Below are 23,537 nucleotides of genomic sequence, written 5' to 3'. Positions count from 1 at the left end.
ATCAACAAAAGCTATAATATACTTGTATCCAATATTACATATTTCCTTAACATTTTTTACATTTTTATTTTCAATTTATGTATCTTTCAATTTTTATAAAAATAATATTCATATTATTAGGAAATAAAAAGAATTAAATAATAAGAAAAATAACATTAAGGTCATAATAATAAGGTACATCAAAATCTTATTTAATATATAGTGGTCTAATTATAATAGACATCCACATAAATAAATATTCATAACACTCTCACTTAAATATTCATGAAGATAATGCGTCTCATTAAAATTTAGTAAGATAAAAACTTTATGGTTAAAGAATCTTAGTGAAAGAAAAAAAATACATATATCTTTAATATACATATCATAAATAAATATTTATATAATTTACGAACCAAGATAATATTCTTTTATGAGAGAAATCTATAGAAAGGCCTTCTAACTTATCGGTTATATGTTTTCGAAGGTTACTCGTACAAAAAGATATCATTTTTAATATTCAAATAATTTTCAACATAAAATTATTTTGATATATTTGATACTACTTTTAAAATAAATTGAGGCAACATCCTTTTGTGATGAGAATTTGTAGAAACATCTTCTTTCTTATTGAAAATATATTTTCGAGAATATTCGTACGGAGAACGTCTTTTTAAATATTTTTAAATAAGCATACGTTTATATATATAATATTTTATTTTGTAGTAAATGAATTGTTGTTATTTTTTAAAAATTCGTATTTGAGCACCATAGATATTATAAATGTGAATATTCAATGCTAAAATGTTAAAAGTTATCTTTAAACATATATTATCTTGTATTTGTACGATACTTTTTTTTTTTGCGTGCTAGCTAGCTAAAACTTATCCTATATATATGGGAAAGTTCTGAGCCTTTTCCACCATTTCATTAAAAAGGAAAGGTGGATGCATGATTTATCCCTTAATTAAATTATACATAAAGCTTTTGATTTTGTTGGTTCCAGTTTTGTCATTATTATTATTATCTCTCGAAACTCCATATTCTCTTTTGTCGTTTTCCCTCAATCCAATCCCAAAAACATGCATAGATTCCCTTATCATCAACATCAATGGCGGCCTACCCTTACAAATCCACTCTACTCTCAAAGTATTTGCAATCCCTTTTTCTTTTTTCTTAAATTATTAATATCTGCACATTAGGGTTAGTTGATCATAGTTTTCCCTTTACATCAAAAGAGGGTGATCATGATCACCAGCTCCTTTCCATTTCTTGGTGGGAAATCTATATGCCTAAAATTAAAAGATTCCATCAGGGCAAGTCACGAGTCCACAATCTCTGTTGGCAAGTCACTTGCTTTTTCGCTTTTGATTTCTTCTCATATTAGGATCATGGCGGCTATTAATCTTTCACTTAATCACAGATGATGCTCGGTGTACTTTAACACATGTCGTCGATAAAGACTTGAGTGCTTATGCCCACCTTTGAGTTGAAGCAAAATCTATTGTTTATTTTTAAAAAGTATCCATATATATTCTTGTTAAAATCTTATTAGCAGTTAAAAATTCGAGTATATTCAGAGAGGCTGACAGCAGAAACATGGGAAGCCTTTAGAAAGAGATTTGATTTTGGGGTATAATAATCACATGGACAAATCCCAAATTTCTGTATATGCTGTTGTTTTCTTCTCCACTTCCACTCTTTACCTTAACACTTTCGGCAAGAAAGATTTTCCATGGAAAGTGCATCGTAATTCTTGAATTAAGTTGTAGTTTTAACCTACCTCAGACTGCACATTAGGAAAGGACACACCCCCACCCAATATTTGACGAGCACGGACGAACTATGTATTCTATGTTAAGGGCGAAATTATAAAATTTTAAGAAACAAAAACACATTATCAATTAAGATTATAAAGAAAATATCTAAACTATTTAATAATTTAAAATTTTCACGGAGGCGATTATCCAAGCCAGTCCTTGGTCTATCTCCGCTGGCAAGTACTCCACACTACCAACTTAAATCAACATTTATGGTTGTTGCTGACAAATAAGCTACAGCAGGTGTTAATCGACTCGTTGATCTTTTAATTGTCTTTTCTTGATATTTCATTCATTTTTAGTGCTTTGGGCTTGTGCTCTTCTTTGAACGGATTGCCGTTTAGTTGGTTTTAGAGCTGCTGTGGCTCTTTAGGGTTTGCTTCTCTTTGCTGTGATGTACCATCGGACGTGTTAACCTCAGCTCTGTTATTTTAACTAGGTTTTTTAAGCTTGGTTTGAACTTTCTAGATATACGTACCCCAAGGTCTGCTACATTTGCAATATATAAATATAATTTGTCTGAATTAACAGAGAAAAATGAATAAAGATTAGTTTTCCTTTCCCAGGATTGCATTGTCATGGTTATTTTCTTCTTCTCAAGAATAGATTATTTTATTAATGTTTAAATGAGTAGACTGACGCCATAGACACTCCAATACAACACCAGACTGCTAGATAGTATCACAAACCTTGCAATAAAACGGTTTCTGCACGTTATCCTACACTTGACTAATCTCAAAGTAATTGTAATATTCTTTGGGTGAACAGAAGCCAAATGATTGTTTACAAATCAGTTTGGACGCGGTCGTCCATATGTCCAAGTGGTTAAGGAGACAGACTCGAAATCTGTTGGGATTTGCCTGCACGGATTCGAATACTGCTGTCGACGTTTTTATTTTTCTTAGAGAAAAAAAGCGTTCTCAGTGTTTCCTTTAGACGCTCGATATGAGATGTTAAAGAGTCTTCATTGAATGAGACTGTGTAAGTTGATCATTCGCCAGAACCATCCCGAAGCGATAACAATTTCATATGAAATAAAGTATTCATAAATTATTAAATTAAAATTATTATTATATTATATCGTATATATCAGTTTCGTCAAATTTAGAGGATGATCAAAATATAAATGAAACATAAGATTAAATAGATAATTATCCCAAATATTATCAGGTCTCTAAAAATTTAATCTTTTTTATTAAATTTTAAAAAATAAAATATTTAACGCTAGACCGTCAAGTCGAAGTCTGTCTTTTGTTTAGAGTTATACAACAAAATTAAAATATAATATCATTGTTGAATTTTATCTATTCATGTTATTTCTCTAAACCATGTCTATGAAATTTTAGTTGTAGAAATAAGATTAAATTAGGTCTATTTAAAAAAAGAAGAAAGTAAAATGCAAATAAAGGAAAAAAATTAAAATGAAATGAAAAAGAACCACACGAGGCTCCTAGAAAATGGCGAAATCCATTGGTGCTCCGATTATTGCGTTTTTCTCATACCAATCCCCATCCAAACAACAACCTTCTCTTCCTTCACTGGGGAAAAAACATCGGCATTTTGGTCAGAATCCTTCTCCAAAATCATGGGTTTCATTTGATTTTAATATTTTCTGAGGAATTTTACATTCACCAAACGGAATGGTAGGCTGAAATAATGTGTAATTTTTACTTTATATTTTTTAAAAAGAAAAACTTTAACTGGTGCTACGGATGCCACAGGAAATTGGTGTAGGTTCCCCTGTATGGGTCGAAGTCCCAGAATTGGCTTGGACTGACGGGGTTGTAACTAGTGTTAATGGAAATGGAGTTGAGGTTGACATTAGAAATGAGAAGAAGGCAAGCCATATATATTTATTTATTATTACATTCTGGTTCAGCCTTAATTATCGTCAATTGCAACTGATCTTTAATAACCCGATCGTTCATTTTCTTCACCATAATGTTGGGCAGGTTACTACAAAGTTATCTAAATTGCATCCCAGGGATATGGAAGCTCCCGCTGGGGGTGTTGATGACATGACTAAGCTATCATACTTGCACGAGCCTGCTGTGCTTTACAATTTGGCCATCAGATACGGAATCCAAGAGATTTATGTATGACCGGTCTCACTTTTCAGTTTTGAAGCATTAAGTACTGCTGTTACGAATTGTATTGGTGATACTTTATACCTCCTTGCAGACTTACTGCGGGAACATTCTCATTGCTATCAATCCATTCCAAGCTCTCTCACATTTGTATGATCATAAATTGATGGACAGTTATAAAGGGGCTGAACTAGGGGACCTGAGACCTCATGTTTTTGCTATTACTGATGTTGCATATAGGTAACTAAGCGGTTCTATATTTTATCTGTGTATTGTTTGAAGATCATGGAGCTGGTTCATTCTATGTTGTTTAACTTTCAACCAGGGCGATGATTAACGAATGCAAATCCAATTCTATATTGGTCAGCGGTGAAAGTGGAGCAGGTAAGACCGAAACCACCAATTGATTATGAGCTATCTTGCATATTTGGGTGGCCATGCTAGTGCGGAAGGACGGACAGTTGAACGAAAAGTTCTAGAAGTAAGCTGGATGATCTAACTCTATTCTGAACTGAAGTAAGCTAATATTTCAATCTTTATCTTTGGCTTAGAGTCAAGTAAATGCTTGAAGCACACAATTTGAGGACTAAAAAGTTTTGGAGTTGTCATTATGTAATTAATTAAGGCAACAATACATCATAGTTCTCTCGCGTGTTCTGTAGGAGGTGTTAATGCAGATCATAGTTATGAGGTGCAATGACTATATTATAGTGTGCTGTTATCCAAGAGTAGACTTAGCTACGCATAAAAGCATCTGTGTTAACACATTAGTAATATTTTTGTCTCATATGCTTTGTGCTTTAATTTGTAAGACACATCTATCTCATTACAACCTTTTTAAACATAGGGACACATCTATCTCATTACAACATTTTTAAACATAGGAGATGTACTCATTGGATGATGGAAAATATCAATCTACTTGTCAAAAGTTGTGACAATTTCTCCAATGTCATCAAATGCTTAATATCCTTGAAATATCCTTTGATTTCCTCTTCTAAGTTTATCCAAAAAGACAGATAAAGGATTATATCTAGGATAAAGACTAGAAGTGGAAAAAGGGTATATTTCCTTAAAATTTTAACTCGTGTAATCCTTAAGATGCTAGCATAATGGCAGGTTTACCATCACAAGAAAAATCTTGCACTTTAGTGGAGAAACCTAACTGCTTAGCGGAGAGAGGAGAGAATGTGAAATAAGGGGGCTGATGTTGGAATATTAGCAGTAGTTTGCAAGTCACTAAAATTATAGAAAAGGAAAGTGCTTGAACAGTTGCTATTTGAGTTTTTATATTCGGTTGACTCATTAGTGCTAATGGAGCTATTTTCCTGTCTTTTGAGGGTCCTTTTCTGAAAACAGTATGTGAATCAGGAGGATGGTTATTTTATTTGTTCAGACTAGAAAATCAGTCTTTCATGTAATTTGACCTTCATGCTGGCATCTACATATGTTGACCTGGAGACAGTACATTATGACATGGTTGAGAAACAAAAATATAGAATCCAAATCAAATGCAGCAGCATGTAATATGGTCGCTTTCTTGAAATCAGATGGGCAACTGCATAGAAAATTAATCATTTTTTTTACTATTTTACTGTTTTCAAATTTGTTATAATTACACCTTCTAATTTCTATGAAAATCTTTTTTTACAATTAACACATTCTGGATCTGTAACAAACTACCCGCAAATGGAGTCAGATGCCAAAAAGTATGTGGAAATTTAACTTGCATGTAATCATTTTTCATTCAAAATTTTGTTTTTAGACAAATCAAAGGACCTTAAATCTTCCTTTCCCTTCATATAATTAAATTTTGAAATTATTATAGACAAGAGTTCCTTGTTCTTTTAATATGTATTTTTTCTGAATGTTATGCACTAAATGTCTTGATGCAGTCAAACCCTGTTCTTGAAGCATTTGGAAATGCAAAAACTGTCAGGAATAACAATTCAAGGTGAGAAAATAGTCTTGCTTGAAGAGTTTCTAGTAATTTGGATGGTCGTTCTACCTACACTTTTAAGTTCTTTTTATTGGTTTCTGCCAAAGACTAACTTCCTAATTTCATCTAATGCGACGTGTACACAATTATTCATTGTTCTCTTACAGTTTTAAATTTGTTACCCTTTTTGGTTCAAAAAATGGATTTACTTCTGTAGTATCATCTTGTTTAAATCACTACATTTGAAGTTCTTTACAAAGCCTGGTGCTTCTTTAGAGAGTTAAACTAACAAAAAAAAAATTAGCTCTCCTCTCCTTGTGTGAAAATTCTTTCTTCTGATAAGAGCGAATTGTGATAGTTCAAATTTCAATGATCACTTTTCAGTCATGTCATTTGTGTAGTTTCTGACATTCTCTTCATTATGTTGTCACAGTCGTTTTGGAAAATTTGTTGAGATTCAATTTGATAGACGTGGACAAATATCAGGGGCAGCCATCAGAACTTATCTCCTAGAAAAATCTCGTGTTTGCCAAATTTCAGATCCTGAAAGGAACTACCACTGTTTTTATCTTCTTTGCGCTGCACCACCAGAGGTTTATATTTACCCTGATTCTACATTATTTATTGCATAGCCCTTTAATAATTTTCATGAATCTTTATCATAGCATTCCATCTGACCAGTTTTTTAAGTCCTGTCAGGAGATTGAGAGGTATAAGTTGGGAGATCCTACGACGTTTCATTACCTTAATCAATCTAGTTGTTATAACCTGGTTGGTGTAGATGATGCCAAGGATTATCTTAAAACCAAGAAAGCAATGGATATTGTTGGGATGACTGAGAGCGAACAGGTCTCCCATATGCTATATAGCTTTGATGTATTTAGCTGCCTGTGTATGTAGCCGGACTGGGAATAATATCTCTTTCTCTTTCTTAGGAAGCAATTTTCAGAATTGTAGCTGCAATTCTTCATCTTGGCAATATTGCATTTGCTAAGGAAGAAGAAGAAGATTCATCCGTGTTAGAGGACGACAAAGCCAAATTTCATCTTCAAATGACAGCAGACCTACTCATGTATGGCTATATCATAGGTTCTCTCTTGGCTTGCTGTCTCCTTTCCATTCCGTGTCTCTGTATTTGCAGATCCACTGATCCTCATTACAGGTGTGATCTCGAAGCATTGGAATCTGCACTATGTAAGCGAAATGTGGTCACCCCAGAAGAAGTTATCAAAAAGAGCCTCGATCCACATGGTGCAGCAGTTAGCAGGGATGGTTTAGCAAAGACATTGTATTCACGTTTGTTTGACTGGTAAGATGCTGACTTCTGAAGCATTTGTGCAGTTCCGTAACTCATTTTAAACTGGATGGATTTCTTATCAATGGCTTATTTGTGTTATATCCAGGATGGTTAAGAAAATAAACGTCTCCATTGGGCAAGATCCTGACTCAAAGTGTTTCATTGGAGTCCTTGACATTTATGGTTTTGAAAGTTTTAAAACTAGCAGGTATTGCTTAAGGGCACTGGTGTTATTTGTACTTATATGGGTGTGAAAAATTAAAACTTCGTAAATTGCATCATTGATAATCTTTTGTCATTGACTCTAGCTGAAATCATTATTCATATTAAGTTACCTGTATCAGAAACAATCTTTATATGTATATAAATATGTGATTATCCCCATCCTCCAATAAAAGGTTATTAGCCAGTTATGTGTTGGGAAATAAACGAGTAAACAAGTAATTTCCTTATAACCAGATTAGTAAGAATGCGAAATAAAAGCGGAAAAATAATACCCGAAAATTGATAACGGAGTTCAGCCAATTGTGCTTACGTCTCCGGACTGCTGCAGATCTTTTATTAAGAGAGAAAATTTACAGGTGTTTACAAAACACTCACTACTCACAAGAAACTCTCTAGTATTGAGAGAGAAATGATTTGGAATTTGGGATGATTTTGAAGCTAAATGAGCTAGGGTGTTTATAGTTGAAGCTTAAGGACTTAATCTTGTAAATACCCTAAAGTCTAGTGACTAATTATGATTATTTCATTACAATATTTCAACAAACATCTACCAAACTTTGAAAAACCATTTTTCAAAGAAACATTTACCAAACTTTGAAAACCATTTTCAAAGAAACATTTACCAAACTTTGAAAACCATTTTTTCAAAGTTGGTTGCCAAGCTTTGAACTTTTAACAATCTCCCACTTGAAGACTGATTTTAATCTGTCTTCACACCTCGATCAATACAGCAGTTTTTCTAGTCTTGTTACTCTAGCATGCCAAATGAAGTTGAACACAACTTCAGTTTGTCTGTAGTCACCGTCTTTGTCAACATGTCTGTCGGATTTTGAGCTCCACTGATCTTTTCAAGTTTCAAAATCCCATCTTCCAGAAGAGACCGGATAAAATGATATCGCAATTGTATGTGCTTCGTCCTGGAATGAAATGACAGATTCTTTGCTAGATGTATAGCACTTTGACTGTCGCAATACAAGACATTGTTTTCTTGTTTCTTGCCTAACTCTTCCAAGAAACTTTGGAGTCAAACTATCTCCTTGCTGACTTCCGTAACAACGACATATTCTGCTTCAGTTGTGGAGAGAGCAATTATCTTCTGTAGTTGATAAACCCAACTCACTGCGGTTCCCCCTAGAGTATAGATATACACTGTAGTGCTCCTTCTGATGTCAACATTTTCGGCTAAGTTAGCATCTACATAGCCTGTCAGTATCGTATCTCCACCTTTGAAACAAAGTGTTTTATTTGTGGTACCCCGCAAATATCTGAGGATCCATTTGACTGCTTCTCAGTGTACCTTACCCGGATTATTCATGTACCTGCTAACAGCTCCCATTGCTTGAGCAATATCTGGTCTGGTACAAACCATGGCATACATCAGACTTCCAATTGCTGAGGCATATGGCACCTTCACCATTTGTGTACGTTCTTCCTCCGTCTTTGGTGACTGTTCTTTGAAGAGTCTGAAATGAACACCTAAAGGTACTTACTGGTTTAGCATCTTGCATGTTGAACCTGGAGAGTACTTTGTTGATGTACTCAGCCTGTGATAATATCAAAGTCTCCGACTTTGTGTCTCTCTTGATCCTCATCCCAAGAATCTGCTTTGCAGCGCCCAGATCCTTCATAGCAAACTGCTTCGACAATTTTTGCTTCAAGTTTATAATCTCTTTCATGTCTGAACCTGCAACGAGCATGTCATCAACGTATAATAATAAAATAATGAAGCTATTTTCGAACCTCTTGATGTAGCAACAATGATCTGCTTGGCATCTGGTAAAACCATTGCTACCCATGAAGCTATCGAACTTCTTGTACCACTGTCTAGGAGCTTGTTTTAAACCATACAAGCTCTTCTTCAACCTGTATACCAGATTTTTCTTGCCTGCCTCTATAAAGCCTTCTGGCTGCCTCATATAGATTTCTTCCTCCAAATCACCATGAAGGAATGCTGTCTTCACATCTAACTGCTCAAGATGTAAATTCTCTGCAGCTACAATTTTCAACACCAGTCTAATTGTTGATAGCTTCACGACTGGAGAGAAAATTTCATTGTAGTCAATACATTCTTTTTGTTGAAAACCTTTGACAACTAATCTCGCTTTGTAGCGTTTGCTCCCATCATACTCTTCCTTGATCCTGTAAATCCACTTGTTGTGGAGCGCTTTCTTGCCTGGTGGTAATTCAACTAATTCCCACGTCTGATTTGACATAAGCGAGTCCATCTCATCTTTCATGGAATACTCTTACTTGACTGAATCCTCCACTTGCATTGCTTCATCATAGCACTCTGGTTCACCATTGTCAGTTAGCAACAAGTAGTGCAAAGAAGGAGAATACCGTTGGGTTGGTTTAGGAATTCTGGAGGAGCGTCTCAGTTCTGGTGTGACTGGTTCTTCTTGAACTGCTTCAGGAGCGATCTGAACATCATTTCTAGAAATCTCCTCAAACTCAACAAATTCCTTTGTTTCAGCTTCGGTGTTGGAGTTACTTGATTCCATGGTTGACCTGTCTTTGTACATCACATTCTCATTGAAAATGACATCTCTGCTTCTGATGATCTTCCGATTTTCATAGTCCCAAAATCGGTAACCGAACTCATCACCGTCATAACCAACAAAGGCACATTTGTTGGACTTAGCATCAAGTTTACTTCTTTCAGCAAAGTCTATGTATACATAAGAAATACAACCAACCACTCTTATGTGTGAAATGTTTATTTCTTTCTTGCTCCAAACTTCCTCTGGTATTTTGCCATCCAAAGGAACTGAGGGCCCATAGTTGATCAGGTAAGCTGCAGTGTTGATAGCTTCAGCCCATAGAAATTTGGGCAATCCGATATGTATCCTCATGCTTCTGGCACGTTCATTTAGAGTTCTATTCATGCGCTCTGCTACGCCATTCTGTTGCGGTGTCATGAGAACTGTTGTCTCCATCTTGATCCTATTATTTGCGCAAAATTCTCTGAATCTACGATTTTTGTACTCTCCTCCATTATCAGACCTCAACCGTTTGACTTTCAGATCAGTCTCATTTTCCACCATGGCCTTCCATTTTCTGAAGGTATCAAAGACTTTTGATTTTTTCTTCAGAAAATAAACCCACACCTTCCTTGTAGAATCATCGATGAATGTGACATAATATAATGAGCCTGCAAGAGATGGAATTGGAGATGGTCCCCAGACATCAGTATGAACCAACTCTAACTTTTCAGCCTTGGGTGTCTTACCAATCTTTGCAAAACTAACTTTTTGTTTGTTTGCCAAAGATGCAATCCTCGCATAGTCCGACATCTACATTCTTTAGATCCGACAGCTTCCCTTTTGACAAAAGTGTTTTCATCCCTTTCTCGCTCATATGACCAAGCCTTTGGTGTCATAGGTTTGATTTTCCATCAGCATCTGCAACTGCAATGATATTCTCTAAGTTTGAGGTTACATGGAGAGTACCAGTCTTCTTACCACGAGCAATGACGAGTGCTTCTTTTGTAATCTTCCATTCACACCTTTCAGCGTCCAGGTGGTCTGGTTTGATAGTTTTAGTCGGATGTCTCCTCTTCCGACGATCTTCAAGGTTTCATCATCAGCTAGATGAATCTTCCCAAAATCACCACTGACATAGTTCTCCATGATTTCTCGGCATAGGGTGGAGTGGAAAGATGCTCCTGAATCCAAGATTCATGATTCAATCGGACTGTTGACGCTTAGAATCATGGCATCACCTGTCTCCTCTGTCATGTTGGTAGATTCCTGTACGCCGGTATTTTTCTATGTGCTCGGCAATCTCTTTTAAAGTGACCCTTCTTGCCGCAGTTATAACAGGTAAAATCTTTCTTCCCCGTTCTTGATTTTTCCTTTCTGGATTTGGATCTGCCACGATTTGAATTTCTTTCTGAAGTTCTCCCTCTGGACTCCGTGTGCAAGGCTGAGGAGGTTAATGCTTCACCCGATTCTCTCCGTCGAATTTCTTCGCTCAGTACCAGATCCCGAACATCGTCGAATTTTAATTTGTTGTTTCCCGACGAGCTGCTGACTGTTGTAACAGTAGCATTCCAACTGTCTGGTAGATATGATAAGAGAATTAAAGCTCGAACTTCATCATCGAATTCAATTTCCACGGAACTCAACTGGGTTGTGATTGTGTTGAGTTCATTTAGGTGTTGAGCCACTGATGCCCCTTCTGCCATCCGCAAATTGAATAATCGTCTCATCAAGTGAAATTTGTTTGAGGCTGATTGCTTCTCATACATACTGGAGAGAGTCGTCATAAGACCCGCCGTGGTCTTTTCCTTTGCTATGTTGAAAGCAACATTGCGGGACAACGTCAGTCGGATAACTCCGAGGGTTTGTCTGTCGAGAAGAGTCCAGTCTTCATTTTTCATGCCCTCTGGTTGCTTTCCTGAGAGAGGTTGATATAGATTTTTCTGGTACAGAAAATCTTCAATCTGCATCTTCCAAAAGCCAAAGTCCGCACCATCGAACTTTTCAATTTTCATATTCCCTTCGTCTGCAGCCATCGCTCCCACTCGAATTTGGCTTCGTTTGGATCGTTTCTGACAATTCTTGCAAACCACTGTGTATTAGAACACCTCCGTCGACAAATTCGTATCGCCGATTTTTTTTTACAATTCACGGAATTCACTATTCATGTGAATAGTAATAAATAGTAACCTCGTAAAAATTAACAAAATTTATAACCAAAAGCTCTGATACCAGTTGTTGGGAAATAAACGAGTAAACAAGTAATTTTCCTATAACCAGATTAGTAAGTGCGAAATAAAAGCGGAAAAATAATACCCGAAAATTGATAACGGAGTTCAGCCAATTGTGCTTACGTCTCCGGACTGCTGTAGATCTTTTACTAAGAGAGAAAATTTACAGGTGTTTACAAAATACTCACTACTCAGAAGAAACTCTCTAGTATTGGGAGAGAAATGATTTGGGATTTTGGATGATTTTGAAGCTAAATGAGCTAGGGTGTTTATAGTTGAAGCGTAAGGATTTAATCTTGTAAATACCCTAAAGTCTAGTGACTAATTATGATTATCTCATTACAATATTTCAACAAACATCTACCAAACTTTGAAAAACCATTTTTCAAAGAAACATTTACCAAACTTTGAAAACCATTTTCAAAAAAACATTTACCAAACTTTGAAAACCATTTTTTCAAAGTTGGTTGCCAAGCTTTGAACTTTTAACATTATGATCCTGCAAAAAGGCAGGATCCTAAGTAGTAGGTTGGATTCATTGGAAATATTTTTAGTGGCCACTGGATTTGCTTAAGAGTGGCTATTTTCAGTGACAAGTTGGTATATTTTTATTTTGGAATGTTTGTGGATCTAATGCATTTACCACCTTACCAGATGATGGTCCCTACTTTGCTTTAGAATTGTGTAGCAATATTTTAAACCATTTACTTTTCTCTGAACATCCAAGGTTAACAGCTATCTACCAATAATGCATGGATATAAGATGGACTATCAAGAATTCATTTGAAAACCTCCTTTATCCCTTTTTTATGATGTGAAGTTCCTTTAATGATGGGGTAAGGAAGTTGGGCATAGACCTTCTTATACTGAGTTGTTTATTCAAGCATCTTAGCATTTTGAAAACAATGGATTGGTGTTATCAAGGGCACAAGGGATATTGTAGGCATTAGACAACTTATATTGCTTGAGTCGCAAGGCCAAAGAAATGTGATCTCTTCTTGATGGCCTTCATATAGTACACATTACATCATTTAAAAAGGAAAACATTAATAAAATTATCTTCTATTTTAGACTTTACCAACAAATGCATCCTTAACAATGAGCAATGGCACATACACTAATAATGCTGCAGCGGATTGCATATTATCTCTGCTTCACTGCCTTCCTATAGTGTATTATTTAAAGTCTATGTGGTTTTAACCAATGAAAAGGTGTGGACTAAACAGTGTTGTCAAGACATGCGTCTTAGCATTATACAGCATTAGTGTCGCAGACCCTTTCAAGCCATGTCCATTTGATCAGGAACACACCTAGTGCACCTAGGCATGCTTTTTCATAAGGCGATAGGCATAAAAAGAATCCTGTCTGATTGAATTTCTCTTTAGTTTCTTTTATTTTCACTTTTTTCTCTTTAGTTTATTATCATAAGATTTATATAATATAAAATCTTACATGCATATTGTGCTTTACTTCACTCGGTCTGGTGCTTTTCTTTTGTGTGTTGCGGTTGAGGCAATATAGGGTTTAAGCACCTAGAGTGCATATTTCACCCTTGACAACATTGGGACTAAGGGGCATAATGGACCATAATTTTTTTTTAATTATATTGAGTATTATTTTATGGTGCTTTATTTTGTTGTTAATCTTTTGGGAATGGAGAATTTCATTGTCAGAGTTTTTTTAGACTTACAAGAACGGTTGAGATATTAAAGAAATCCAAGGCTTAGTTGTGATTTTGATAAATTTATGAATTATAAAGTAATAGAAATTAATCATGTTTAGGACTACTTATATTTTGGTTTTATACATTATTCTGTGCAGTTTTGAGCAGTTTTGTATTAACTTCACAAATGAAAAGCTTCAACAGCATTTCAACCAGGTATGAGGTTAGTCTCATGTGACAACTTAAGTTTTAGTTCAGTCCTCCATTGTATGTACTGAGTATGGTTATACAATCAGCACGTGTTCAAGATGGAGCAAGCTTTATACAAAGAAGAGGAAATAGATTGGAGCTATATAGAATTTGTTGATAATCAAGATGTTTTGGATCTTATCGAAAAGGTTGCATACTGTCCTTTTAACTGTTCATAGCACTTTGAAATTGTCAAATGTATCTACTTTTACTTTTTTCCTCTTCCAGTTATTTTCTTAGCCTTGGGTAGTCTCCCTACTAAAATTTTTCCCTAAATATAAACTAGTCAACACCCCTTGAATGAAACATATGTGGCATCAAATAAGTGTAAGGATCTTGATGGAACATGACACTAGTTAGTGGTATAACCCGAAGTGTGCATAGAAACACTTCATGCTGGGGCTAGTATTGCTTATTTTATCCAGAAGATTAAAATTACCATATGCATTTTGAGATTTCGAAGTTCAAATTGCGTACCATTCCATTCAGATTAATATAAATGGTACACTTGTCTTAAACTTCATGATTTTCACAGTAATGTATCTGCCTTCTACATGCAAAGTGTACAATTTTAAAAATGCGTATAAATCGAAATATTATCAGCATGAATGGTAAAATATATTTGAGGGCGCATGAAAGATTAAAAAAAGGTAATAGCATGTGGTGCACATTTTTTTAGCTTTATATCATTGTGACCGTTTAGAACCTTAATGAAAAACTACTATATTTTAAACATCAATGGCAGAGGAACAATAGCCAATAGGGAGGAGAAAAGGATTCGTACTTCTGGTGAGTCACTCAACAACCCTGCCTGAGGCTAATGGAGAGGGAAGTTTTGGTTAAAGAAAATATTGTTTTCTCTAATCTACCTGGAACAACTATCAGAATGGAGAATGATGGATGCGAAGGGATTGGAGACGCCCTTTTTCTTTTCCAATGAGATATGTACAAGTAATAGCTTCTTAATGAAACATTTGGCAAAGGTTTGATATATCTAACTAAAAAAGCTGAAAGATTTTGCTATTGGCTTCAGTCTGTTGGAGGATAGGAAACACTAGTGTTGTCGCTATTTGCGGTACAGGTAGTGTTGATGGTTTATGAGATTCTATTGGTCAATCTTCTGATGCTGACATGAAAATCTATTAACTGTCAAGTGTTCAGGCAGCAATTCAAATGCATTGAAATTTTTTTTCTTTACCAGTCCATCTTATCTAAAAAAGTAGTATGAATGCTGGCCACCATAACTTTAATTACATACAGCAGTACCTTCACCTCTTGGCTCTTCCTCAGTCTTCACAAAGTAAATCAGCTGCTACCAAATTTGATTAGTTGAAGACATATATCACAAAGTAAATCAGCTTAGAGGTATTTGAAGCGCTGTCAATTATTTTGACCCAAAAATATCTTAACAATGAGCATTGATTTGGTTGTGTTCTTGAAACATTTTTGGCCTGCTACCATTCTTCTTTAGGTTCGGGAGACTTCTTTACTTTGGCCATTTTTATATAAAAAACATTTGTTTTACATTTGATTTCAGTAAGTTTCCTTAGTAAAAAGGGTTGGTGCCAATCAGACCACGGAATGAGATGGTACAATGCTGACAACATTGTTAGGATGGAGTTTCTTTTGAGCTTACCGTTTGCTTGTTGGAACAGAGCTCTGAAAATTGGGTGTGACATGGTTTATGGGGTGGAGCTACTTATCCTTTTGGATCGCAATGTGGAGCAGATAATATTTTGTCTGGTTCATTCTTTTAACCCATACCTTCGTGACTTACCTTACCTCGTAAAATTACCATTGCATAACTGCATTAGCCATTGCCATCTTGCCATGTAAATCCTCATGTATCCTGGTTTTGTGTTATTATAGGGGTTGTATTTTTTTGTTCCATATTTTCTAGTATGTGCACATGAGTTGTTGAATAGCATTTTTTTTAACAAATTTCTAATTTCTAATGCTTCTGCAGAAACCAGGGGGGATCATTGCTCTTCTTGATGAAACATGGTATGAAAACATTTTCTTTACAATATATGTGACATTGAAGCTATGCTACATGTGAAATAAGATATTCCTAATGCAGTATCCTGTTCATACGTAGCATTCATGAAGTCTAATGTTTCTTCTTCTTGAACTCCTTACATAGTTGTCATTTTTCATTATACAGTATGTTTCCAAAATCAACCCATGAAACCTTTGCCCAAAAGCTCTATCAGACATTCATGACTCACAAACGCTTTGTAAAGCCAAAATTGGCTCGCACAGAATTTACCCTTGTTCATTATGCAGGAGAGGTTAGTTATGATTCCTCTTGTCTCCGTGTTTAGACACCTGCAATTCTATTCATTGCATATAAGTTTTTATTATTCCATGCATATTTTCAGGTCCAGTATCAGTGTGATCTGTTTTTAGACAAGAACAAAGACTATGTTGTTCCTGAACATCAGGAGATGTTAAGTACTTCCAAATGTTCCTTTGTAACAACCCTTTTTCCTCCACTTAATGAGGATACACCTAAACCTGGCAAGTTCTCATCTATTGGTTCTCGTTTCAAGGTATCTTAATTTTGCTAGCATTTCAATAAACTAGTCAGGAGTTTTGTACACACACACACACACATACATTCTAAAATATGTTGATAAATGAATGGTTTGTTAAGCCATGCATGTGTTCTCAATACTTCAATATCTCTGTGAAAGGTGAGATCTCATGTTTTGGCCTCATTGCTGCAGCTACAATTGCAACAATTGATGGATACACTAAATTCTACTGAACCCCCACTACATCAGATGTATAAAACCAAACTCTGATTTAAGACCTGAAGTATTTGAGAATGTCAATGTCTTGCAGCAACTACGTTCTGGTGTAAGTATACTTGGTATTGCATCACAATTCACAAATATTTATTGGTCTACGCCTGTGCATTCTAAACTAATTGTTAGTTGTATAGGGTGTCCTAGAGGCAATCAGAGTCAAGTGTGAGGGATACCCTACTAATAGAACCTTTAGTGAATTTATAACTCGATTTGCTATTCTTGCGCCAGAAGTTTTGGATGGGATGTAAGTATTCTTCTACTTCCCAAATTGATTAGAACATTAAAAAAACATATGCTTATTTTTTTCTTGATTAAGGTCTCATTTTGGGGTTATTGCATATCCTCAGTGTTGAAGAAAATGTTGCATGCAAATCGATTATGGAAAAGATGGGGCTTTCAGGGTATCAAGTAATTCAAGAACTTTCCTTTTTCCTTTTTTTTTTTGACAAACAGAATTTGAGATTAAATTAATACAAGTGAAGAAGGAAATGGTTACATATCAAGCCAACTGAACCACAACATTTGAGAAATTGATGGCTGGATGATGGAGATCATGCTCATTGTTTTTCTTACAGTATTGATCTAATCTACAGAAAGTATGTTAAATGTATTTGAAGGCACGGTCTTTGCTTCTGGAAAATATTTTTGGTTATAAATGCTTGTATATTGAGATTCTGTTGCAAGAGGATGTATTCTATGAGCCTTGAGCTGGTTTGCAGATAGGGAAAACGAAGATCTTTTTAAAAGCTGGTCAGATGGCAGAGTTGGATGCAGTCAAGGGAAAAGTACTTGGAGAGTCCGCAAAGGCTATTCAGAAGAAAGTTAGATCTTGTTTATCTCGCAAACAATATCTTGATATCCGTACGGCTACTGTTTTCATACAAGCTGTTGTGAGGGGTGAGTCTATGTTCTAAAATTCAGTCATATAGAGTAATTTGGTTCCAATCAATCTCTAGTTAACCCAAGTTTGTTTTATTTTGTTGTCATTGGCCTGTAGGATGATCACCTGCATGTAATAATTGTTTGCATTGGTCTTATTGTTGTATCTTCTAGGAATTCTAGCTTGTGAATCACTGATATTCAGGAAAAAAATAGCATCTGCTGTCAAAATTCAGAAGTCTTTCCGCAGAAGAGATGCTAGTAAAAAGTACATGGATATCAGATCTTCAGCAATTATATTGCAGACAGGTGTGCGTGCCATGGTTGCCCGTAATGAGTTCGAAACTAGGAAACAAAAACATGCCGCAGCTATTATACAGGTTATTGTCCAGCTTTGTGTAATGCCTAAAGAATTATCTTATCATGTTTACAAGTTTCTTAATTTGAACAAATCCCTGCGTCATATCGGTGATGTCATAATGCTGTTTCATCCTATAAGAAGATAAAAAGGTATCAGTCCTTTCACAAAGCATATTACGGTAGGTATTTTTTTTACTTTCCTAAGTTTGTAATTAGCATTTAATATTTGCATTATTATTGTTTCCAATGCTTTTTTAAAATTCTAAAATAAGAGTTACGAGCATTCATGCATCGATGACAGTTAGGTATGGCTTATAAAGTATTTAGTAGTTAGTGGTGGATGAGACTGACATACATGTTTTTTTAACGCTGACAATAATGATATGTTACCTTTATTTCCATTAGGAAAAATGTATTTCAGCATTAAAGTAAGAAACTAAGATTTTAGAAAAAGAAATTAAAGCAAGCATTATGGTTTTAGCTGTATCTTTAATTTGTATATTGATCTTTATAACAATCTCATCAGATAAGAGGTAACTGAAAATTTCATCTTGTTAGGCTTCCTGAAATTTAGCTGGTGAAATTGAAAAAGATTTTCTAGATAGCTTATTAGTCAAGTGCAAGACAAGGAAAAATAGAGTATTCTTTCAGTTTAAGTTGGGTGTCCTTTGAATATTTGTCATTGCACCATGAAAGCAGGTTCTACAATGCTAAACTGCAATTAGTATAGTACTAACAATAGAGGACTCAAATTACACCACATCAGAGTTACTTAATTCACCCAACCCTCCAATTTTCAAATACATAATAGCTTATGTTTCCATTCCCATTTTGTGAACCTTATTGATCTGTCTTCTGGGTAACTCCCATTTCTTATACCTTTAACATCAAACAAGGCTTTGACTTTTCAAGAACTTCATTTACTGGTTTTTGAGTTTCATGTTCCATTCTCTTTTCTTGTTGGTTGTCATATATAAATGATGTATACATGATTCCTAACAACTATCTCCTTTATTAGCTTCAACCAGCAAAATTCTACCCTCCCTCTTCTGGGTTAGCTTTATGCTAAGTGGTCCAATGTTATTCAAAGTACCTTCCTTCGGAAAAGGAGTTCAGAATCGGACTCCTTCCCTTCCAAACGTAAAAGGACCTGCACCTAGATATGTGTTGGGTCAAAGACTCACTGTTTTCATATGTTCAATTTATTTTCTTTTGTTGTAAAAAGCTTTAAGTTTAAATAGTTGAGTAGCTCTAAGTCTGTATTCTCACCAAATAGTTGGTATTAGGTTTAAAAATTGGAAAACCTATCTTCTTCTCACCAAAAGCTAAGGCTTGGGTTCTTTAGCTTATTATCTTCATTTTAACTTCAAAATAAATGTTGGATGTACTTTAGAGGATATCAAAAGAAACATATAGGAGGGAAGCATGTTTTCTTCGTGTTTCCATATGGTTGTGAGTGCACTACATATTAATGCACTATCAATATGTAGGCTTGTCCCTATTTGGCACTTAAACATCCAATATCTCATTTTTTTTATCCCGCATCAATGTGCATTACACAATTTTCAGGCTTCTAAAGAAGAAGAGAAGGACGATGGAAAAGAAGAAGAGAAGGACAGTGGAAAAGCAGAAGAGGACAGTGGAAAAGCAGAAGAAGAGGAAAAGAAAGAAGAAGAAGAAGAAGAAAAAGCAGAAGAAGAGGAAAAGAAAGTAGAAAAAAAAGAAGAAGAGGAAAAGAAAGAAGAAAAAGCATTAGAAGAGGAAAAGAAAGAAGTAAAAGCAGAAGAAGAGGTAAAGAAAGAAGTAAAATCAGAAGAAGAGGAAGAAAAAGCAGAAGAAGAGGAAAAGAAAGAAGAAAAAGCAGAAGAAGAGGAAAAGAAAGTAGAAAAGGCAGAAGAAGAGGAAAAGAAAGAAGAAAATGCAGAAGAAGAGGTAAAGAAAGAAGAAAAGGCAGAAGAAGAGGAAAAGAAAGAAGAAAATGCAGAAGAAGAGGAAAAGAAAGAAGAAAAAGCAGTAGAAGAGGTAAAGAAAGAAGAAAAAGAAGTCCATGAACTACAAAATAAAGAGCCAGAAAAGCAATCAACTGTAAGATACATAAATATCTCTGAAGAAAACTGCTAGCCTTATGTTCTGTGTGCTAAATCTGAATGTTAATGTTCTTGATACTTTGACCTTAAAAATGTTGGAGTTCATTTAGTTATAGGTTAATATATTGGAGCTCAGGATACTATTCTTCAAAACTGTTTCCAATTATCTATATTTGCATAAATGCATAGTAACTTAGATCTACATTGGATTTTCTGTGAACTTCCTAAGAAGTTTTAGACTTTAAATACTGTTATCTTTGAAAATTCATAAAATTATTTTTTGGCCAAATTTATTTTTACAATACTTAAAATGCAAATCAGAAAAATTTTAACTCTATGCCATTAAATGCTAGTATTAGGATTAAGACAGGAGATTGAAACTAGGAAACTTTATCGCTAACCAAACTTAATTACAAGTGAGAAGACTTGTTTTTTACTGCCCATTAGATTTTGTTAAATTTGGTGGTTTTTCTATTAGTGCAATTAGTAAAATACAAATAGATCTAAAATTAGAAATAAGAAACCCAAGTTTGATAGTTTATAACTCTTGAAGGGAGTTTTAGAAGTGTAATAAACCTTGATATACTTTCCTTTCCAAATATGAGGTTTTGTCAAGGTAAGAGCTTGTATATCTGTTTGATTGTACATCTTAAAGATCACATATACAAACATAAATGTATATGCACCCATCTATTTATACATATATAACAGTTATCTGCACGTGTGGTCCAAGCATGCAGATTTGCCCTCATGTGTCTTTGGATCAAGACACTTTTAAGCAGGGAACTCTAAAGCTTAAACGATGAATTTCAGCACTGTCTGAGAATTTTAAAGTTATGAAATTGAAAAGATTTTCCCTCCATTGCTTTGAACTAGATATGCCTGGATGATGAGAAGAAAATACTTAGCATTTGTCATAATTGTGGTGATGGTGCTGGCCATTATGAGGGTTGAAATTTTCTCATAATCAACTTTGTGTCATTTGGTACTTATGATATCTAACCGAACTATTATTTGTATAGGTTGACGTACATGAGAAAGCAGAGATACTAGATTCTCCACCTTTTGAACGGAACGAAGGAAAAAAAATCAATGTGTCTCCTGATGAAGAGCCAGAGATCGCAGAGAAAGAAATTGAATCATGTCCTATTGTTGTAGAAAGATCAATTTCCATACAAGATGCTTTAAAGGCTGAGAACCTTCCATCAGAAGTTGAAAAGCTGAAGGTACTGCTTTAAAGGCTGAATTTTTTTGACGTGTCAAGTCATATGATCTCATAATTGTGATGTGATATTGAAGTTATCACTTTGACATGGTTAGCAAACCATGTACAATCTGGATAGAGTTTTTTTCATTGTATAGTTTCTTGCTTGGCTTGACATGCCACGTCATATCTTAATTGAGAAAACTACCTTCCAAGCTTTGAAGTTTGAACCTTTTAATGCTTCTTTCACTAAGAGTGACCTTTTATCTTACAGGCCCTCTTGATGGAAGAAAGGAGAAGAGCTGATGAATATGAGAAGAAACATGCTGAAGCCCAAGAATTAAGTGAGCTAAGACGCAAGAAATTAGAAGAAACTGAAAAGAAAGTATGTCAGCTTCAAGACTCTTTGAACAGGTAGTACTTTTTATCACCTTTTAAAATGTATCATACGATTTACTGGTATCAGCTTTGGATAACTTTAACTTGCTATGTTTTATATTTAGAAGTTGTTCTGGGCTTCTATTTATTGGGTTAATTATCTCCCTCTAAGAAAATACAGTGATATATTATACTTATTGAATTTTTTTATTTGATCCCTTGTCTAAAAGTGGACGATTGAATACTTAAAGGTTTTCAAATTTTAATGAATGTAAATGTTGTTTTGTGGTTTAACATCAGTGATGAAATCACATACTCTGTTATGCTAGGTCATTGACATGTATGCAACTTTATTTTCATGAAAGGTCACTGCTGGGGAATTGGGGATAGCTCATGAAAAATACTATGGAAAAAAATTATTAGGAACGATAGTTACCAAGTAGAGCATTACCTCGATTATATCTCTAAGATAGTTTTGATATCTGCCTTAATTCTGGTTGCAACAATATACTAGTTATAAAGCTCCTGATTCCTTGTTACTTACACTAGATCTGGCTTTTCCATGTCTCAGGCTCGTATTTGGTATGTCTGAGCAATTTTCACAACTTAAAACGTTTTTACAAACTTCATCAAATTCAATTTCAGCCTCAGCCTCTCCACCCATTGCTCGAGTTGATTACTTTGATAATTTGGAGAACTCTGATGATGCTTCATCAAATGGCTCAGATTTCGCATTTCGAGCTTCAGGTCTTACTTCAGCCAACAACTCTTCCCACCCTGCTAAAGCTCCCCATGTGCTTGTTAAGGATGCTACAACCACAGACATTACAGGTTGGCCTTTATTTCTTGATGCAAATGCAGGTTGGACTTAGCTTCAAACAAACCCATAGTAGATAAGAAGAATTGAAAATCTTTTGTTCTAGATCAAAACCTCTCTTTTAGGGAAAAAGATTTTGCCTGGTTTAGCAAATTCATTGCGTTATATCCAATTTTTTGGGTAATAAAATTTGTTATATTTCAAAGTCAGTTGATAGTTAATATTTTATGATGGGAGGATGTATATGTAGTACACCGTGTCGTTTTTCTTAGTTTTGGAGATCTGGATTGTGCAGGTACTGCAGACAGTGATAAGGAGGGGGCATTTGATGACTACTTTTGATGGATCTGTGTTTCTGTTTCTTCATGTCAATAGATGACGGATATAAACACAAATCCAATAGCTTTACAGTATAGGCATGTAAGACTCAAAACCAAACTATTACATACACCACATACAGGATTTGTATATAGGAGTAAGATTCGCAGGGTTCTTTAGGTCAAATAATTAGCTAATCCTTTCGAAATGCCTTTGCCCATCTGCATTAATTTCATTTGTATCTTCACTAACAGTCGCCATGACTCCAATTGTCTCTAACAAGGCTCGATAAGTTCTAAGACGAGTATATGTCTCGAAATTAAGTCCTCTGCATTATCCATATTATATATTTTGTTAATGAATAATGAAATGAACCATATACAATTGAGATGCTTATTGTGCTGCATCATCGCAAACATTGAGTTGGTTCATGTAGCCATCATTAAGAGGCTGAATCTAGTAGCTTTGTGGTTTGTATCTGATCATCTGCAATCTTTTTCCTTTCTTCGGACTGCGGCTTCCTTGTGTACCTAAAAAAAGAAGGGAAAATGCATTGTTAAGAAGCTAGGGAGGGGGCTGCAAAAATTGACAACCAAAGAAGCATCAGGGAACTACATATATAGCCATTTATGTATTATTCATGCATATATATATATAGCCATTTGATGTACTCTTTTACCTTTCTTTTAGAGAATATATTCTAGGTTGATA

General features: G+C 35.0%; 1 protein-coding gene across 1 annotated transcript; it reads left to right on the top strand.

The window, feature by feature from the left end:
- Window positions 1–3,727: 3,727 nt before the first annotated feature.
- Window positions 3,728–23,396, top strand: LOC120121121 (myosin-16-like; the record flags this gene model as incomplete). Its single annotated transcript, XM_039140575.1, is given in 27 exon segments — window positions 3,728–3,895; window positions 3,981–4,126; window positions 4,212–4,285; window positions 4,288–4,367; window positions 5,782–5,840; window positions 6,259–6,418; window positions 6,525–6,674; window positions 6,761–6,897; window positions 6,988–7,134; window positions 7,229–7,330; window positions 13,880–13,937; window positions 14,018–14,119; window positions 15,937–15,974; window positions 16,135–16,261; window positions 16,352–16,522; window positions 16,700–16,741; window positions 16,743–16,832; window positions 16,918–17,027; window positions 17,131–17,191; window positions 17,503–17,680; window positions 17,837–18,165; window positions 19,592–19,661; window positions 20,013–20,107; window positions 21,132–21,335; window positions 21,588–21,727; window positions 22,263–22,522; window positions 22,804–23,396. Coding segments are annotated over 27 exon segments (3,345 nt in total), but the record flags the coding sequence as incomplete, so codon positions are not given.
- Window positions 23,397–23,537: the final 141 nt, after the last annotated feature.

The sequence above is a fragment of the Hibiscus syriacus genome, unplaced genomic scaffold, assembly GCF_006381635.1.
Source record: "Hibiscus syriacus cultivar Baekdansim isolate YM2019G1 unplaced genomic scaffold, ASM638163v2 tig00110356_pilon, whole genome shotgun sequence".
Lineage (NCBI taxonomy): Eukaryota > Viridiplantae > Streptophyta > Magnoliopsida > Malvales > Malvaceae > Hibiscus > Hibiscus syriacus.
This window is presented reverse-complemented; position numbering and strand designations above follow the sequence as displayed.